General features: G+C 47.0%; 1 protein-coding gene and 1 long non-coding RNA gene across 3 annotated transcripts; one reads left to right on the top strand and one right to left on the bottom strand.

The window, feature by feature from the left end:
• Positions 1-7,725: 7,725 nt before the first annotated feature.
• LOC121141438 lies at positions 7,726-8,611 on the bottom strand. Of its 2 annotated transcripts, none has more exons than XR_005878353.1 (2): positions 8,510-8,611; positions 7,726-8,242 (listed from the first exon to the last, which is right to left on the bottom strand). It is a non-coding gene; the product is annotated as an uncharacterized LOC121141438 (long non-coding RNA). The 2 variants fall into 2 exon arrangements; XR_005878354.1 differs by having other exon boundaries at positions 8,452-8,560.
• A 125-nt stretch (positions 8,612-8,736) lies between these two features.
• On the top strand, positions 8,737-13,487 carry LOC101822587 (schlafen family member 12-like). Its single transcript, XM_040749324.1, has 2 exons — positions 8,737-9,054; positions 11,910-13,487. The coding sequence occupies exons 1-2, from the start codon at positions 9,005-9,007 to the stop codon at positions 13,012-13,014; spliced, it is 1,155 nt and encodes a 384-aa protein (XP_040605258.1). The 5' UTR covers positions 8,737-9,004; the 3' UTR covers positions 13,015-13,487.
• Positions 13,488-18,564: the final 5,077 nt, after the last annotated feature.

Consider the following 18,564-nt stretch of genomic DNA (forward strand, 5'->3'; position numbering starts at 1 on the left):
TTTTGTTACAAGCTGAATGCCACTTTTTGACTGAGAGGGGTTTTTAAAGAGATAGTTCAAAAGACTGGATGTCTTGAGATTACAAAGCTTTAATGGCTGCATAGGATGAAACAATAACCATATGTTTAAGCCACAATGCAATTAAGCAGAATGCTGTAGAGGAAGCTAGTTTGTTAATTATCTCCTGGGCCAGGGACTATTACAACTGTGAATTGACAGCTATCTGATCTTCTTTTTTTTTATTTTCTTTTTCAGTTTAAATTTAGATTAGAAACAAGGTTGCTTCACAAGTCAGTTCCAGGTCCCTCTCCCTTTCCCTCCCCTCCTCCCGTGCCCTCCCCCCGACCCCACCCCATTATCCCCTCATTTCCCCAGGTAGGGCGAGGCCCTCCTTGGGGGTGTCCATAGTCTGTCATTTCATATAGGGCAGGGCCTAGACCCTCCCCCAAGAGTTCAGGGTGAGAGTGCATCTCACATTGTTGGATGGGTATCTGATCTTCTTTAAGACAGGGAAATGTTAATACAGCTGGGTTGTGTTATCTGTTCCCAGGACTCTCTACCCAAGTCTCTGTTTAGCCTTATCCATCAGGCTGCCTTTTTGGGAACTCAGATAGTCTTAAGAGTTTTTCTCTTCTATCTTCTATTTGGGCTTTTGGAGTCTAGACTTCTATTAATTTTCTTTCTTTCTTTTTTTTTTTTTTTTTTTTGGTTTTTTGAGACAGGGTTTCTCTGTGGCTTTGGAGGCTGTCCTGGAACTCGCTTGGTAGTCCAGGCTGGTCTCGAACTCACAGAGATCCGCCTGCCTCTGCCTCCGGAGTGCTGGGACTAAAGGCGTGCGCCACCAACGCCCGGCCCCCCTGCTAGTCTCTTAATTAACTTCCTTCTTCCTTCATATCATACATGTCAATCTACTTTTCATATATGAGAGAACTGTGATGGTTTCTTTTTCCCCTTCTTGTTAGTCTCTTCCTCCTCACCCCTTCTTCCCCTTTCCTCTCTCTCTCTCTCTCTCTCTCTCTCTCTCTCTCTCTCTCTCTCTCTCTCTCTCTCTGGGTGTGTGTGTGTATGTGTGTGAGATCTATGTTTCTCTGTGTGTTTGCACTTTCATGTTAAGCACTTTCTATCACTTTACTGTATAGCTCCATCTCTCAAGTAATTTTTATCTTTGCCTCCACACACTGTTTAATTTAATGTCTACATTTGCCAGTTGTGATTAACTACTTTGTAAATATTTCAGTTTCCCATTTTCAACTTCATCATCTTACAATGGAATCTGCAAGGAATATATGAAAAACTTCCTGCTTAGGTTAGGGATGGAGCTTAGAGGGAGAAGGCTTAACTAGTATGTGTGAAGTCTCTTGTTGTACTCTAAATGCACACACATACACACAGAGACAGAGAGAGAGGGGGGGAGGGAGGGAGGGAGAGAGGGAGAGAGGGAGGGAGGGGGGAGGGAGGGAGAGAGAGAGAGGAGACAAAAACACAGAGACAGACAGAGGGTGAGCCATGGAATAGTGACTCATAGGGTGTAAGCTGCATCTCCTGGCTCTTAGGGAAGAAGGGTTACTGTTGGAGATTCCAAGGGCTGTTGTAGACAGACAAGTTTCATGTACCACTTTTTCTTTGTGCCCTCTCTTAGGATAATTATGGTAACATGAGTTTCTCTAACTCACTGCATTTAAGATCTATAAACAAGGTATGAGGAAAAAGGTGAGGCCATAGAGTTGAAAGGAGGGCTGAAAAGTAAGAAAAATATAGGGAGTGAGGAGATAGGCAAGAGGCTAGGCAAAGGTGAGAGGAGAGGGAAGGCTAGGGGCAGGAGACAGGGCCCTCAGAATCCCCAGTGGGTTCTTCTCCACCATCAACCTCAGGCAGATAAAGGCAGTGGCATCTTGCATGTGAACCTGGAACGGTGGCCACACCCCTTTGGGTGTGGCTTCAGGTGATGAGGTAACTGGAAACAGGAAAGTTTGAGGCCTGATCTCTCTTGCATGCTCTCTCTCTCTCTCTCTCTCTCTCTCTCTCTCTCTCTCTCTCTCTCTCTCTCTCTCTCTCTCTCTCTCTCTCTGTCTCTCTCTGTCTCTCTCTGTCTCTCTGTCTCTCTCTGTCTCTCTCTCTGTCTCTCTGTCTCTGTCTCTGTGTCTCTCTCTCTCTCTCTCTCTCTCTCTCTCTCTCTCTCTCTCGCTCTCGCTCTCTCGCTCTCGCTCTCTCGCTCTCGCTCTCTCGCTCTCGCTCTCTCGCTCTCTCGGGTCCAGGATCTGATCTGAAGGACAAAGGCCGCAGTGGTTTTTTATTGCTCTGTGTAAGTTGTTCCCCCAAATACGTCCATTTATCATTCATCTTGGGTCTAGTAAACTCATTACACCCATGCCTTCAGGTAAAAGAGCCTGTGGGCGACTCAAGACACCCCAGGTGAAGGCTAATGGATCAGAAGCAAGGCTTCTGCTTTCTGTCCCCTGCTCCTCCTCCCCCACCTTAACACCTGTAAGTAGAATGAATGCTAATTCATATGGCCGGGTTTGGCTCATTTGTTGCATACCTGCAGTTACTGCAACAATGCTGCATGCATCCTGCCGTCGTCTGGCCTTTCCATCACTGGAATGCTCCTGCACTGCTGGGTCCTCAGAGGAAATGGTGCCCAAGGCCTTGAACCTAAACTTGGCCTACCAACACGAACTTGTGTCCATCCCTCATAACTAGAGGCCCTCTTGCCCCCACTCCATCCCTGCCATGATGGACTCTGCCCTCAGGATGTTGTGATAGCAACCAGAAATGTAAACAATACTGGACTTCAGTGGGCAACAAGCAGAAGTAAGCCGTAAACATGTAACAGACACTGATTGTCTTTGGTGGGGCCGGAGGGATTTATAGGGATCAGACCTAGGTCATCTGAGTTACACCCTTAGCAAGCACTTTTATATTTTGTTTATTTAAGACAAGATTTTGGGTGTAGCTAAGACTGCCTCTCGAACCTTATATAGCCTCTTGTTATGCTCTTAATTCTACTGCCTTGTCCTCTTAGGGTTATAAGCATGTGTCATCAACCCCTACTGAACTAGATTACAATTATTCAGATTCATCTGCTTTATATTAAGTGCATGAGTGTTCTCCTTGCATGGATATCTGTGTGTCACTGTGTGCACATTGCCTGCAGACGTCAGAAGAGAGGTCATGGCCCATGGAACTGAATTTACAGACAGTTTTAAGCACCATGTGAGGCTGGGATCTGATCTCTGTTTTCTATAAGAGCAACAAGTGCTGGTAACCACTGAACCATCTCTCTACCCAACTAAACTCATTGACTTTTAAGCGCCCCCCCCCAGGGCTTGTATATACTGTGAGTGTCAAATTTTGCTCTCTATGAAAGCCTGGGGTAGTGATTTTATGATTGCCATGTTATTTCTTTATTTGGAAAATGACAATTAGATTTTCTTATCACAAAGCTAAGCCTATTGGCACACAACTGTAATTTCCACACTCGTGAAGTTGAGGTAAAAGGATCATGATCCTCTGTGACCTACTGAGTTCAAGACTAGCCTGGACTACGTAAGACCTACCTCAAAGTAAATAAATCATATTTTTTTCTATTCATTTATCACAATTAAGGCTTATTCTGAGTCATTCTAAAAACAAGCTTTGAAGATGGTAACTTTTGTTTTTTCCCACCTCTTTTGTGATCGCAAAGCGTTGGAGCAGGTGATACTGAGACCTGCTCATTTTCTCCACTGTTAGCATTAGCATTAGTCCACTGAGCCATTAACACCCAGGCTGCTCTCTGTGACTCGACCAGAACCAAGAGAGAGCAATCCTGTCCCGGACCCCAGACCAACGTACCACTCGGATGTAGTCAGCGCCACAAGTGCAGCTGGATGGATCTCTCACTGTAGCAGTTAGACAGAAAATCACATCTCTGTTTCACAACCATAATAGGTTAGGTGCTTTGAGACTGGGACCTGGGACTCCTGCAACCATGGCCTTTGTCTTGGCTTTCAGTACCAGACACAGGCTCCCTCCATGGGGATGGATATGGCCTTAAATCCAATTGGAAAATGACTGAACCCATTCTAGCCATGCCATTATCACAGCAGAGAGCACGTTATTGTTTCTATGGTAACTGGAAGTACAGTTGGTACCTTTGATTTTCATTTCTATATATGGTTTTATTTTAATGTTGCTTCTGAGAGATACTGGGATTGAGCCCATAAGATCCAGAGATACAGTAGGGATAAAATATGCCTTCCTTGGGACAGTGGTGGTGGCACACAGCTTTAATCCCAGCACTTGGGTGGCAAAGGCAGGCAGGTTTCTGAGTGTGAGGCCAGCCTGGTCTACAGATTGAGTTCCAGGACAGACAGGGCTGCACAGAGAAATTCTCTCTCAACAAACTAACAAAAACCTGCTCCTGTCAGTCTGTCCCACACCCCTACAGCCATGGCCTCACCCACCCATGGTACCACCCTCCTCACTCCACCACTGAGACCACAGTCAGTGGGCTACAATAAGAATTTTCCCATAGATGTGACACTAAGCATGTGTCTTAGTTAGGGTTTCTATTGCTGCATGGACACACCATGACCAAAAAGCAAGTTTTAGAGGAAAGGTTTACTTGGCTTACACTTCTTCAACAGTGTAGTCAGCATTGAAGGAAGCCTGGACAAAAACTCAAACCGTGCAGGAACATGGAGTCAGAGGCCAAGGCAGAGGCTGGGCTCTCCCACATCAATCACTAGTTAAGAAAATGTCCTATGCAGCTCTCCTGGGCAGCAGAGCCTGAAAGCTAGCCCCACCCATGACCAGCTATGGACATGGTTGTGCACGTGTGTGCCTGTGCTTGTGGAACCAGAAGTCAACATCAGGTGTCCTCAGACACCCTCATCATCACAGGTTGGGGCCTATCTGTACAGTCGCTGGTGGCAACATGGGTCACAGACATCAATACAGACCTCAGCTATAATAGGATCGCAGATCCAGAAAAGGGCCAGCTTAGGCCCAGGTGTGTCTCCATGATCCCAGGTGGTCCCAATAGCAGCAAGGCACTAGGACACCAACATGTCCCCTAGTAGCAGCCAAATTTCCAGCATTGGCATGGCCTTCAACAGTCTTAGGAACTACAGACATCAACACAGACCCTGGTGTGGCAGGACCACAGACCCAGACATGGCCTTTTGTAGCAGCCCTGATCTGGATGATATCATGGTCCAGATGACTGCTCTGGCCACACAAAAAGGCTTTGCCCTGGTGGCAGCAAGGCACTCAGACACCAACATGGTCATAGGTATGTGGACAGGTGTGTAGACTTTGGTGGCTTTATGGGACAGTGACATCAATACAGACCCTGCCTGTCGTATAACCACTGACCCAGGCATGGCCCTTGGCGAGAGCAGGGTCCAGGATGTCACTATGGTTCCAGGTGCCAGTGCAGGCCACTCAGATTGGCATGGCCCCTTTGACAGCATGGCCCGCTGATAACAACATGGCCCCAGGTGAAAGCCCAGATGGCAGGCCTCTGCATGGCTCTCCGTGGCAACAGGAGCCACAGACATCAACACAGCCCCCTCAGCTGTTCAGGGTCTAGGACCACTGCTTTCTGTCAGCTTTTCCTCTGCACCTGAGTCTCCTGGTACTGTAACTATGGTCTGCAACCCTGCTGCCCTACAGTCAGTCAGTGCCATGGCCTGGTGGGACTTCTAGTCTGCCTGCGCCAGCTCTGCTCTGCCACAAATGGAGTTCATAACCAAGTAGCTATCATTCTATTTACCAATAATGACTCGGGAGTCAGATGTTGAGTTGAAAACCTAGATTCTCTGCTACCTCAGAGAGGCTGAGAAGCAACCTGCTGACCTTCCCTTTTGGCCGCAGACCCAGCAAGAGAGCGTCTCCGCAGCCATTCCAAACCAAGAAAGACTGCAAAAACTCCAAGTCCCGCTCTACTCCTTGAGGTACATCTATATCCACCACCCTGGCTTCTCCGTACTCTCTGTGGCTAATTCCTGTCAGCTAATTGCAGGCCTGTGGGGACAGGCTGCTCCTGGTTGATTGTGACTAGCTGGACCAAGAGGTCTGGGGGAGAAGCCATCTGTGTCCTCCACCAGCTCAAACCTGGAAAGGGCAGAGCTGCTCCTGGTTGATTGTGACCACCCAAGGCTTGCCTTGCACACAGGAAGACCTGAATTTGATACCCAAAACGCACATAAAACGCCGTGATTGTAATTCCAGTGTTGGGGAAGTGGAGACGGAAAGACTACTTACTCAGTCACTGGCCAGCTTAGCCTGATTGGTGAGCTCCAGGTCAAAGAAAGACCCTATCTCAAAGGATGACACCTGATGTTGGCCTCTGGTCTCCATAAACATGTGCACACATCTGTCTGTGCACCTCCCTCAACATGCACACACACACGCGCACACACACACGTGCACGCACGCACGCACACACACACACACATGTGTCCTTTAAATACTGCAATTAAGTGTGTCAAAGGAGAAAGTGTTTTCAAAATAAACCCTAAACATCTTTTTGTTTGTTTGTTTTTTGAAACAGGGTTTCTCTTTGTAACTTCTCTGTCTGTCTTGGAACTCACTGTTTGTAGACCAGGCTAGCCTTGAACTCACAGAGACCCACCTGCTTCTGCCTCAAGAGTGCTGGGATTAAAGGTGTGAACCACCACAAGGGGCAACCCCTAAACATCCTGAACCCACTAGTGCATGACTGACAAACTTTGTTACCCTACAAATAAGATCTGGCGATCATTTTTGATCTCTTGTTCAACAATGGTGGGCAGAGTTTGTTCTGCCGCAAGCTCTCCTCACTGACTTCTTCCTTGAGCCTGGGCATTGCCCTTTGGACTTCATCAGGACATTCAACAGTGTGCTGCATCCTATCTGAGGTCTCTTCCACACCCTGACCTTTGGAGTTGAATTCGTTTTTCCTGGCTTTGGAACTGAACCAAGGAGGAAGGGAGGGGGGGGACACACGGGTGGGGGGATGGGAAAGGGAGCGGGAGTGGGGGAAGCAGGAGGGTCTTATCTGGACAGTGTGCAGGCACACAGACCACAGGCACCTCTTTCCCAGCTGCTTCCTCTAGATGCTGCTCCTCCCTGGTTCTGCCAGCTTTTCTACCCTCATCCCTTCCTCCCAGTGACCCCCTAAAGCCCCGGATCATTGGCTTGCCATGGCCCTCATGCTAGCCCTAGGTTTTTCCCTAGGAAGTGGGAGGGTGCTTTTGTACCCACAAGGCTCTGGCTTAGTGTGGACAATGAAGGGACCACCCCCCAACCCCTCACCCCGACCCCCTGCCTCCCGTTTTAGCCGCCATGACAGGCATGTGCTCATCTGCCCTTGCTGCTCCTATCTTGGTCACTAGGAGGTCAGATGCCCTTTCGTCGCAAGGAACCAATCAGAAGTAAGCTGGCGGAGCTGTGCTTTACGGCTCTGAGAGTGCTTTACAGACAAGAGCACAACAGTGATGTGCAGAGCATAGCAACCACCCTGGGAGGGCCTATAGGCCCTAACAACCAGTTGGCCAATCAACACAGGGCAGGTTGTCCAAGCCTGGAAGCGCACCAATCCTGAGACTGTTTCATACCCCTCCCCTAGACACTCCCCTTACGCTGCCCTATAAGTCCCCCCCTCGAGGTTTGCCCCGGTCTTTTCTCCAGCCTTCGTCTGTGGTGAGTGGATGAGATGCCTGATAGCTCGTCAAACAACTACAATAAAAGACTCTTTGCTTTTGCATCGAAATGGGTCTCTTGGTGATTTGGGTATAACAGAGAGGGTGGCCCACCGGATTGGGTTCATTGACTCATTCACCTTAGCTTCGTCATGCCCCACCTCCAGACACCCTGAGCACAGAGAGATAACCGTCTCTGCCCACGCTCTGGGTATTAATCCAAAAAACCTCCCTCAGACTTTACATATGGTTTCTTCATTGCTTCCTGCCACCCCAGAAAACTCCCTCCGTCCTGTGATTTCTTAAGTTAGAGATTAAAGAAAAGATTGTTCAAGTATGTGGAGCGAGTTCCTCAGATTTGCCTTGGCGGTGACAGGAAACGAAGTTCAACCTACGATGATGAACCCTGGTTTTGGAGCACTGTTGGACAGTGGGGTTCTGGGCTGCACATCCAGCAGGCTGCAGAGAGAGTCAGGGTGGGGTTTGGTGGCGCTCACAGACAAAGCAGTTCACTGCACAGACGCCCCAGTGAGTTGAACATTCCGGAGTCCCCTGCCTTTCCAAGGCTGCTGTTCCTTAAGAAAAAAAAAAAAAGTAAGGGAGGGTGACGGTGGGCGGAGCATGAACAAAGCACGTTATGAAAACGGAACAAGGAACACGAACATATGGCGCAGTTCGTATGCGCTCAAAACCAGAATCAGTTTCTTAGGGCAGGTTTCGAAGGAGCAACTTTGGGAATTATTACTATAACCAAGTGGCAAGTGAGGCGATCACCATAGGATACCTCTGGGAATCCCACAGAGGGCTCTGGGATCCTGGGGACACGGAGAGCGGGGTCTCACCCAGCTGCATTTCCCCTGGAGCAGTGCACTGCAAGACTTAAGCTCTGTGCTGGAGTGACTCCCGGGGTATTAACCGGGCGCCTTTTGAGCAAGGGACAGCCCTCATGCTCAGGAACGCCAGCTGCCGTTGGCGATGTGAAGGTCAGATGACTAAACGCTGAGCCTGTTTTTCATTCTGAGACAAAGTAAACGCTCGGGGCGCCTCCCAGCTTCTAGTCCGTCGTTTCACTTCCTGCATTGGGGGTAGGGTGGTTAAAGACTTGCACGTAGTTCTCGAGTTTCCTGTTGGACACCACCTCTGAGACAGGAGCAAGCTGCTCAAAGATTAGCAAAGAAAAGATTGGGTAAGGTAACAGCCTGGGCTGTGGCTAGGACTCGCCAAGTGACGGAACCCACCCTGGAAGACGTTACACGACCAGGATTTGTAGCAGTGGGGGTGTTCCTCAGGTGACTCCAGACTGCCTCACTTCACCGGGGGGCTAACTAGGAGCAGGTATGAGCCCTGGACTTCAAACTACAGAGCTAGGCAACCGCAGAGCTCATGGGTAAGTGACCACCTCATTACAGCCTACTCAAGTCCCAACCCCTTCCGTCCTTTCTTTTCTATCTCCGGGTACAATCTAGTGGCTCTGGGATCATCTGGGGGTCGTCAGTACAAACATTGTGTCTCAGGGGACCTTGGTTAGTTTATGTTCCTACTTGGAACATTGGCTTTTGGTGTCTTCATAGCTCATTTTGACAAAGTACAGGCTGTGGAGGACTTGGGCACCTGGTGAGCTGTGGGGGAGGGCAAATGCCTTTGTCTGCTGGGGTAGGGGTAGGGCTTAAGAGCTCAGGGAGAGAGCTCAGCTTCTGCTTGGTCTGAGCCTGAACTAGTGAGACAGACAGCAGGGCAGTTCCGGCTTCCGCCCCAGTCTTTTCCTGCCAGTCTGCAGTGCCAGCGTCTGAATGCCACGATCTTCCCCTCTGAGGACAACTAACAAGACACCTTAAATCCCAAGTCAGAATCTCAGAGAATTTTCCCCAGGGCGCACACAACAAATCTGGGGTGGGTTTGGAGGTGGGGAATCCATTTGTAAACCAGACCTAAAGATTCAGTGAGGTTAATGAATTTCCCTGTCCTGTTCGTTTCTGAAGGACTGTGTCCCAGATACATGCCTAAAAGAACCCTTGAAAATGTAACCTAGTCACGGGTGGTGTAAGAGTGAGATGGTCAGTGTCCCAGGCTACACACAACTCTTAAATATGAGTATATGGTATCCCCCTTTGAGTTCCAAATTTCCTGGGGACATGAGTATTGTTCTTTGGCACTTCAGTATGAGATGTGACTTCTGTCCCCTTTCCAGGTGTGCTGACTTAGGACAGGGCCTGGTGAGGAGGGACTGGGAAGGAAAGAGGAACTGGGACTGCTCAGCAGTGCAAAGATCAGGGTGGGGCTGCAGCTTTAACTATTTACTGGGCAGAAAGGAAGCTGCTCCCTTCTCCACAGGACAGGCTGTTTAGAGCCAGTTTGCTTTCGCTCTGGTTTTCTAGCATTTTAGAGGGGAGGGAGGCTGGCCTGCAATTCACTGTGTATTTTCTGCATGCCTCAAGCTCACAGCGCCCACAATAGGCTCCCAGGGTCAACACCCTGCTAGGCTCTTTGCAGCCCTTTGGGTGGAGATGGATGATCTCTGGTGGGGGTATTAGGGAAAATGAACTCACATCTGATTGGCTCAGTCATACCTGTCCCCTGTTTCTGTGACTTCTTACCAACCTGCTGTTGTGGCAGAGTAAGGATAGCTGAATGTCATCCTGTTTCCTGCCAAAGATAGACACCCTGAACACCAAGTTCCCTTCTAAGAGAATTTCCCCAGAGTCAGGGGTATAATTTGAGAAGAAGGAACTACCAGGTTAGTTAGACCCAGGAATCCCCCTCTTTGCCTACCATATGTTAGACACACGCAGTCATTCTCAGCATTTGATGTGGGTGCTGGAATCCAAATTCAGGTCCTCATGCTTGTACAACAAGCACTTTTCCTACAGAGCCCCCTCCCCAGCCACACAGACCCGAAGTCTGAATTCATGATGAGGCTGAGGGCCTGCCCAGCTAATCAGCAAAGACAGGCCTGGAGGTGCCCTGAAAGATTAGCAGAGCTAGTGACTTTCTTAACCCGCCAGTTTTCAACCAAAACTCATGAACAACAGCAAATCATGGCCCATACAAAAGCAGGCAGTTCATGGGCAGGATCTCGTTCTGAGAAAGGCAAGACCCCTAGGCAGTAGACAAAGTTGTTCACACACTTGAGGTGATGTCCACTTGTCGAAAATGAAATTGGGACTTTTCTCACACCACATTACGAAAGCCGACTACAAAATGAACTAAACATGTAAAGGTAAGATCAGAAAAAAAAATGTAGGAAATAGAAAAGCTACTAACAGAAGAGTTCTATGACATTGATTTTGGCAAAGGTCATTTGGATGTTACCTTGATTGGCTTTGCTGTCAATGTGACAGAACCTAGAAGGATTGAAGGATTGCCTGTATCTGATTGGCCTGTAGCCACATGTATGAGATTGTCTTGATAATTGATGAGAAGGCGCAGACCACTTTGGGTAGCCCCATTCTCTAGGCAGGGAGAATCAAACAGCAGAAGAAAGCCAGCCAGCCAACAACATCCTCCAGGGTTCCTGGTATATTTCTTTGGCTGTGAAGTAAGTTCTTTGTTCAGAGGTAATGTATGGAATAGCAGCAGGCCTGTCTTCAAGTTCCTGCTTTGACATCCCTCAGGGGTGGATAGTGATCTGGAAGCATTTGCAAGTAAACCTGTTTTATCCCAAAGTTGCTTATGGTCAGGATATTTGTCACAGCAACAGAGAGGAAACTAGTGCAGAGGTTTCCTAAGCCACAAGCAAGGGAGAAAAAAGTGTCCAATGTAGACCTGTGATTCCATCAAACTGTAATGTTCCTGCACAACAAAAGAAGCAATAAACAAACAGAGACAATCTACAGAGGGAGAAAAGATTTGTAACACAGTCTGATGAAGGGTTAAATAAGACTGAAAAATGGTGTAACTAAAGCCATGATACATAAAAGATGGAAACCACACAGATTCCTCTAAGGGTTTATTTAGAGGCAGCTGAATTCAATTTTAAGTACTGGAGAATGATAAGGGAAGATTAAAATGAGATTGAAAATTGGAAGGGCTTAACTACACTTGTAACATTGCATTTGAAAACCCAGTGGGCATATAAGTTCAGCTACTGAGTGCAAAGGCTGAGGGAAAGAACCTCTTCACCTGCACAGTGACCCGTCCTGTGGAACTTATTTACTTAGTCAAGGATTATGCTGTGGGTTTCACAGTACAGAACTTGCTCTCTCCAGGGTTTTTCTCATTCTAAAGGCTCTGTGTGTTTTACAGAAAAGAAATTCAGCTTGAAAATGCAAAGGCTGCTGGGGAAATGGCCATCACTGTTGATCTGGAAACAGACTATGCTAAGCTGGTTCTATATGTAGGAGCCATCACACTTGGGGAGAAGAACAGAAAGAAAATGAAGAACCCTCTCCTCAGAAAATGGGAGAGTGGAAACATCTCTCGAGCTGTGTGTGCTCTCCTGAACTCAGGAGGTGGGGCGATCAAGATTAAAATTAAAAATGAAAATTATAGCCTCAACAGGGATGGCCTGGGGCTGGATTTGGAAGCCTCTCTTTGTAAATGTCTACCATTTGTGGGGGAGCATGTAGACTTCATGGAGCGTGAAGGCTACTTTTACATCTTTGTGAAATCTTGGAGTGTGGACGTCTTTGGGCTGCCGATTGGCACCTTGAGAACCAGTTTGTACATAAGAACCTGGTCGTCCTCTGTTGAAGTGGTTGCCTCTGATGCTCTTGAGTTCCTCCAAGACCTGGAGGAAACTGGAGGGAGATCCTGTGTCAGAGCAGAGCCTCCTGTAAGCAGAGCCTGCCCTGGAGTTGAAGAAGAGAGTCTCCTCGAGGACCTGGCTGCTGCAGTTTTCAACAAGACCCAATTTCAGTACAAGGAAGACTTCCCCTTCAGCAGGTCAACCTACACTGAAGTGGCATTGCTTTCAGTGAAAGAGCTGCAAAAACACATTAGAGAACTCATTCCTCGAACGGTTTCTGCATTTGCAAACACTGAAGGGGGATATTTGTTCATTGGTTTGGATGCGAAAAAACAACAAATAATAGGTTTTGAAGCAGATGAGAGTGATCTTGCGCACCTAGAGAGTAAAATAGAGGAGTGCATCCGACAGCTGCCTGTCACTCACTTCTGTGAGGAGCAGGAGAAGATAAAGTACACATGCAAATTCATCCAAGTCCACAGACAGGGAGCTGTGTGTTCGTATGTCTGTGCGCTCAGAGTGGAGAGATTCTGCTGTGCTGTGTTCGCTGCAGAGCCAGATTGCTGGCACGTGGAAGGCAGCTGTGTGAAGAGGTTTACCACGGAGGAATGGGTCAAGAGCCTGATGGCTGGCAAGCCAGGCTCAGGCACCAATGGTGCATGAGTTCACACATGGCCACTGGGCATGTATTAGCTAATGCTTTCAGGGAATGCCTGGAACCTTCAACAATATCATTCTTTTTACTCTTTCACAGCTGAAGGACTTCATGACCACAAGTGGGCCAAACCTGCAAGTCCCTGAAACTCTGTAGCTGGAAAGGATTCCCCAGTGGAGATCTGCAGCCAACCAACCATTCCCTGCTGTGGACCTCCATTGAGACAAGGAAATGCATTCATAAGATCAGGCTTCAGCCGAACCTGTAGGACTTTTCTTTTTTTAACTTTGTATTCATTGGGTTGCATCCCAATTCCACTCATCTCCCCATCCCTCCATAGCTGCCCTCTGCCTTTGCAATCTCTAACTAAAAAGAGAACAATAAACAAAAAGCTAAATAAAGATTTACAATGAAAAAAATCTCACCATGGAAGCTGTGGTTTGTTACAGTGTATCACACAATAAACTCTTTTTCTCAAACATCTTTACTTGCAAATGTTTATTTCAATGAGATATTGGTCTAGTTGCAAGCTTCTGGCTTCTGCTACACTGGACCCCTTTCAGATATCCTATTGTAGTCCTGTGTCCTGGAGATCCTGCAACTATGGTTCTGCAGGACCAGCCCCTTCACTTGTTCAAAAGTTCACAGATGGGGTAGATGCTGGGGTGAGCCAACTTATCTCTGTGGATTTGGCCTGAGTGGTAGCTGAGATGGTCAGCCCACCCACTCTCCTGCACCTGTGCCACCAAGGCCAGCTCGCCACACTGCCCCTGTGAGTGACAGGACCAGCTCACCTGAGTGCTACAGCTGGTCATGGGTGGGGCTAACTTTCAGGCTCTGCTGCCCAGGAGAGCTGCATAGGACATTTCTTAACTAGTGATTGATGTGGGAGAGCCCAGCCTCTGCCTCGGCCTCTGACTCCATGTTCCTGCACGGTTTGAGTTTTTGTCCAGGCTTCCTTCAATGCTGACTACACTGTGGAAGAAGTGTAAGCCAAGTAAACCTTTCCTCCAAAACTTGCTTTTTGGTCATGGTGTGTCCATGCAGCAATAGAAACCCTAACTAAGACACATGCTTAGTGTCACATCTATGGGAAAATTCTTATTGTAGCCCACTGACTGTGGTCTCAGTGGTGGAGTGAGGAGGGTGGTATCATGGGTGGGTGAGGCCATGGCTGTGGGGGTGTGGGACAGACTGACAGGAGCAGGTTTTTGTTTGTTGAGAGTTTCTCTGTGTGGCCCTGCCTGTCTTGGAACTCACTCTATAGACCAGGCTGGCCTCACACTAAGAAACCTGCCTGCCTTTGCCATCTGAGTGCTGAGATTAAAGCTGTGTGCCACTACCACTGTCCCAAGGAAGGCATATTTTATCCCAACTGTATCTGTCAGTCTTCTTAGTGATACTGGGCTCAATCCCAGTATCACTCAGAATAGGTAAAGCAACATTAAAATAAAATCATATATAGAAATGAAAATCAAAGGCACCAACTGTACTTCCAGTTACCATAGAAACAATAATGTGCTCTCTACTGTGATAATGGCATGGCTAGAATGGGTTCATTCATTTTCCAATTGGATTTGAGGTCATCCCCTACCCAGGAAGGGAGCCTGTGTCTGATACTGAAAGCCAAGACAAAGGCCATGGTTGCCAAAGTCCCAGGTCTCAATCTCAAAGCACCTATTGCAGTTGTGAAACAGAAATGTGTTTTTCTAACTGCCTTGTAAATAGCGGTCCTTATGGGTTACCACTGCTGTCTGTCTCATAAAGACATTTTCTTTCCTTACAGTGGGGGTGTATACGACAAAGAATCACAGCTGCTCACAGTCATGAGTATATGTGACTACTGTTAGGACTCAGGGCACCAATGCTAATGCTAACAGTGGAGAAAATGAGCAGGTCTCAGTATCACCTGCTCCAAAGCTCTGGGGTCACAAAAGAGGTGGGAAAAAACAAAAGTTGTCATCTTCAAAGCCTTTTTTTTAAAGAATGACTCAGAATAAGCCTTAATTGTGATAAATGAATAGAAAAAAACATGTTTTATTTGTTTGTTTGTTTGTTTATTTATTTTGAGGTACGCTTGTGTAGTCCAGGCTAGTCTTGAACTCAGTAGGTCACAAAGGACAAGACAGAACTCATGATCATTTTGCCTCAACTTCACAAGTGTGGAGATTACGGTTGTGTGCCAATAGGCTTAGCTTTTTGATAAGAAAATCTAACTGTCATTTTCCAAATAAAGAAGTAACAGGGCAGTCATAAAAATCACTATCCCAGCCTTTCATAGACAGCAAAATCACAGTGTAGACAGCCCTAGCTGGGGTAGGGGGTGGGGTGGGGGTTAAAAGTCAATGAGTTTAGTGGAGTAGAGAGATGGTTCAGTGGTTACCAGCCCTTGTTGCTCTTACAGAAAACCAAGGTCAGTTCCCAACCTCACATGGTGCTTCAAAACTATCTGTAAATTCAGTTCCATAGGCCATAATCCCTCTTCTGACCTCTACAGGCAATGTACACACAGAGACACACAGATATCCATGCAAAGAGAACACTCATACACATGATATAAAACAGATGAATCTAAATATTTTAATCTAGTTCAGCAGGGTTTGATGACACATACTTATAACACTAAGAGGACAAGGCAGTAGAATTAAGAGCATAACAAGAGGCTATATAAGGTTCTAGAGTCAGGCTAAGATGCATCCAAAATCTTGTCTTAAATAAACAAAATAAGAAGTGTTTGCTGAGAGTATAACTTAGATGACCTAAGTTGAATCCCTATGAATCAATCCAGCCCCACCAAAGCCAATCAGTGTCTATTACACATTTATGGCTTCTAACTAGACACACTGACTGACTTTGCTATGCCAAACCACCTTCAAGGTGAAGCTCAGTGGCAAAAAAGCATATTAGCCGGTGCTAGCCCCATGTTTATTTATTTGAGATTTCCACACCAAAGCAAATCATGCTAAGTAAAACCTGTCTCAAATTTTTGTGAAAAATCTTTCTAGATAAAAATCAAAAATACTGCTTCCGTTGCATCTCTTAGAGATAAGATGATTATTCTAGATGTAAACCCTCTCTCAGCTGCCTTGTAGTAGAAAATCTTAAGTAATTATGTTGCTAACTCCCAGTGTAAGTGCTTGGTGACTTTTGGGAAATGACTTGCTGTGTCAGTACCATATTAACAAGAAGAACCATATCATGTAGGTGAAGCAAGCCACCAAGGGCTTCTAGAGAAAAGTAACCATAGCCACAAGGAACAGAGTGCCGAGCATCCAGTCCTGAGTCTCACGAGTGGTATCATGCAGTTGGCTACCCAGGGCACAGAGAGAAGAGGAATGATGGGAAGACCAAATGAATGTTGATGAATTGTCTTGGAACACTCAGGGCAGCACCATTCCTCAGCCCTTCCAGAAGCACTTTCTGCTGTTGTCCCATCTGGAGGTTCAGGTCTGGTTTGGCTCCATGGTCTCTTGATGTTTTAACCCATAGTCAACATCAATGTGAGATCATCTCCTCCATGCCAGCCAATTTCTGCATAAGGCTCAAGATTTCACTGTGGTAAAGTTCCATGTCACTGGATTTTCTTCTAACCTTCAGACCTGTATCACCCTCCAGTAAGGGCCTCACTATTAAGGAATAATCCCTCTGGTAATGTTTGTCAGTGTCTCCCAGGATGCTCCTGTCTGGCCTTGGATTCTCAGATCTCTTGGGCCTCATGAGGTAGTGCATCAGACCCTAATCCATGTGTGATTGGATGCTGACTTTGGAGCTCATTGGTCTTGCAGAGGTGACCATTGTCCATAGTGGTGCTGCAGGCTCCCAACACTCTTTTCACCTTTTTTTTTTAAGTTTTCTTTTTTTTTAATTTTTTATATAATTTATTTTTATTTTATGTTCATCGATGTTTTGCCTGCATATAAGTCTGTGTAAGGATGCCAGATCCTCTGGAACTGGAGTTACAGACAGTTGTGAGCTGCCATGTGGGTGCTGGGAATTGAACTCCGGTCCTCTGGAAAAGCAGCCAGGGCTCTTAACCATTGAGCCATCTCTCCAGCCCTCCCACCACTCTTAATGTGACACTAAAGCCATCAACCTGGCTGACACATGTGGGGTTTGACAATCACCCTCATGCTTTCTGTCAACGTCCACTGGCCTTAAGGATGGGGCTGTTATATGCTGTGGGAGGTGTTTTCCAAGATGACCAGTGACCCTTCTGAGCCCCGAGATGTGCCTTCTGCTGTTGACCACACAGATCCGGAGGAGCTGGGATAGCCGCATTTGTTGGTGCTTGAATTATTTTTTAGCCAACATATAATGTGCTTCACTGTGCATTCACACCCACATGCCACTGTACATCTGTCATGTTCATCGCCCCAGCGTCCTCCTTCCTGACTCCTGGACTCTCCTGAGGGTCACCTTACTCGTCCCTCAGTCCCCCTGTGGTGTCCATATATGTGTCCATATACAGAAGTGGATTCTGCAAATGAGAGAAAACATGTAACACTCATCATTCTTTGGCCCTCTCCATCTTCTCTCCCTTCTCTTCCTCCCACTTTTAGACAGGTCCTCACTCAACATGAAGTGAAGTTCCATATAGATGAGAAAATAAGAACTATTTGCATTTCTGGATCTGACTTATTTTATTTACCACGATGATTTTTTCTATTCCTTTCTGTTTTCCATCCTGCAAATGATATAATTTCATATTTTTACATCTGAATGACAGCCGGGCGTTGGTGGCGCACGCCTTTAATCCCAGCACTTGGGAGGCAGAGGCAGGCGGATCTCTGTGAGTTCGAGGCCAGCCTGGTCTACAAGAGTTAGTTCCAGAACAGCCTCCAAAGCCACAGAGAAACCCTGTCTCAAAAAACAAAAACAAAAACAAAACAAAAAAACCATCTGAATGACATACCATAATGTATGTATGAGTATGCATATGTTGCACATATGACATATATGATACCAATAAATGTTTGGCAACATGTGAGATGAAAGCTGAAATTTCAATTACTCAGGAAAGTGAGAAATTCTGACAGTGTCAGGTGTTGGAAAGCCTGTCCATCAAGGGCACGTGGGCATCTGGACGCAAGTTCATGTTGGTAGACCAAGTTTAGTTTCAAGGCCTTGGGCACCATTTCCTCTGAGGACCCAGCAGTGCAGGAGCATTCCAGTGATGGAAAGGCCAGACGACGGCAGGATGCATGCAGCATTGTTGCAGTAACTGCAGGTATGCAACAAAGGAGTGAAACCCGGCCATATGAATTAGCATTCATTCTACTTACAGGTGTTAAGGTGGGGGAGGAGGAGCAGGGGACAGAAAGCAGAAGCCTTGCTTCTGATCCATTAGCCTTCACCTGGGGTGTCTTGAGCACCCAAAGGCTCTTTTACTTGCCTGAGGTTGATGGTGGAGAAGCATCCACAGCTGGGGATTCTGAGGACCCTGTCTCCTGCCCCCTGGCCTTCCCTCTCCCCTCACCTTTGCCTAGCCTCTTGTCTACCTCCTCACTCCCTCTGTTTTCTTACTTCTCACTCCTCTCAACTGTACAGCTTCATCTTTC

The sequence above is a fragment of the Mesocricetus auratus genome, unplaced genomic scaffold (assembly GCF_017639785.1).
Source record: "Mesocricetus auratus isolate SY011 unplaced genomic scaffold, BCM_Maur_2.0 Super-Scaffold_100007, whole genome shotgun sequence".
Lineage (NCBI taxonomy): Eukaryota > Metazoa > Chordata > Mammalia > Rodentia > Cricetidae > Mesocricetus > Mesocricetus auratus.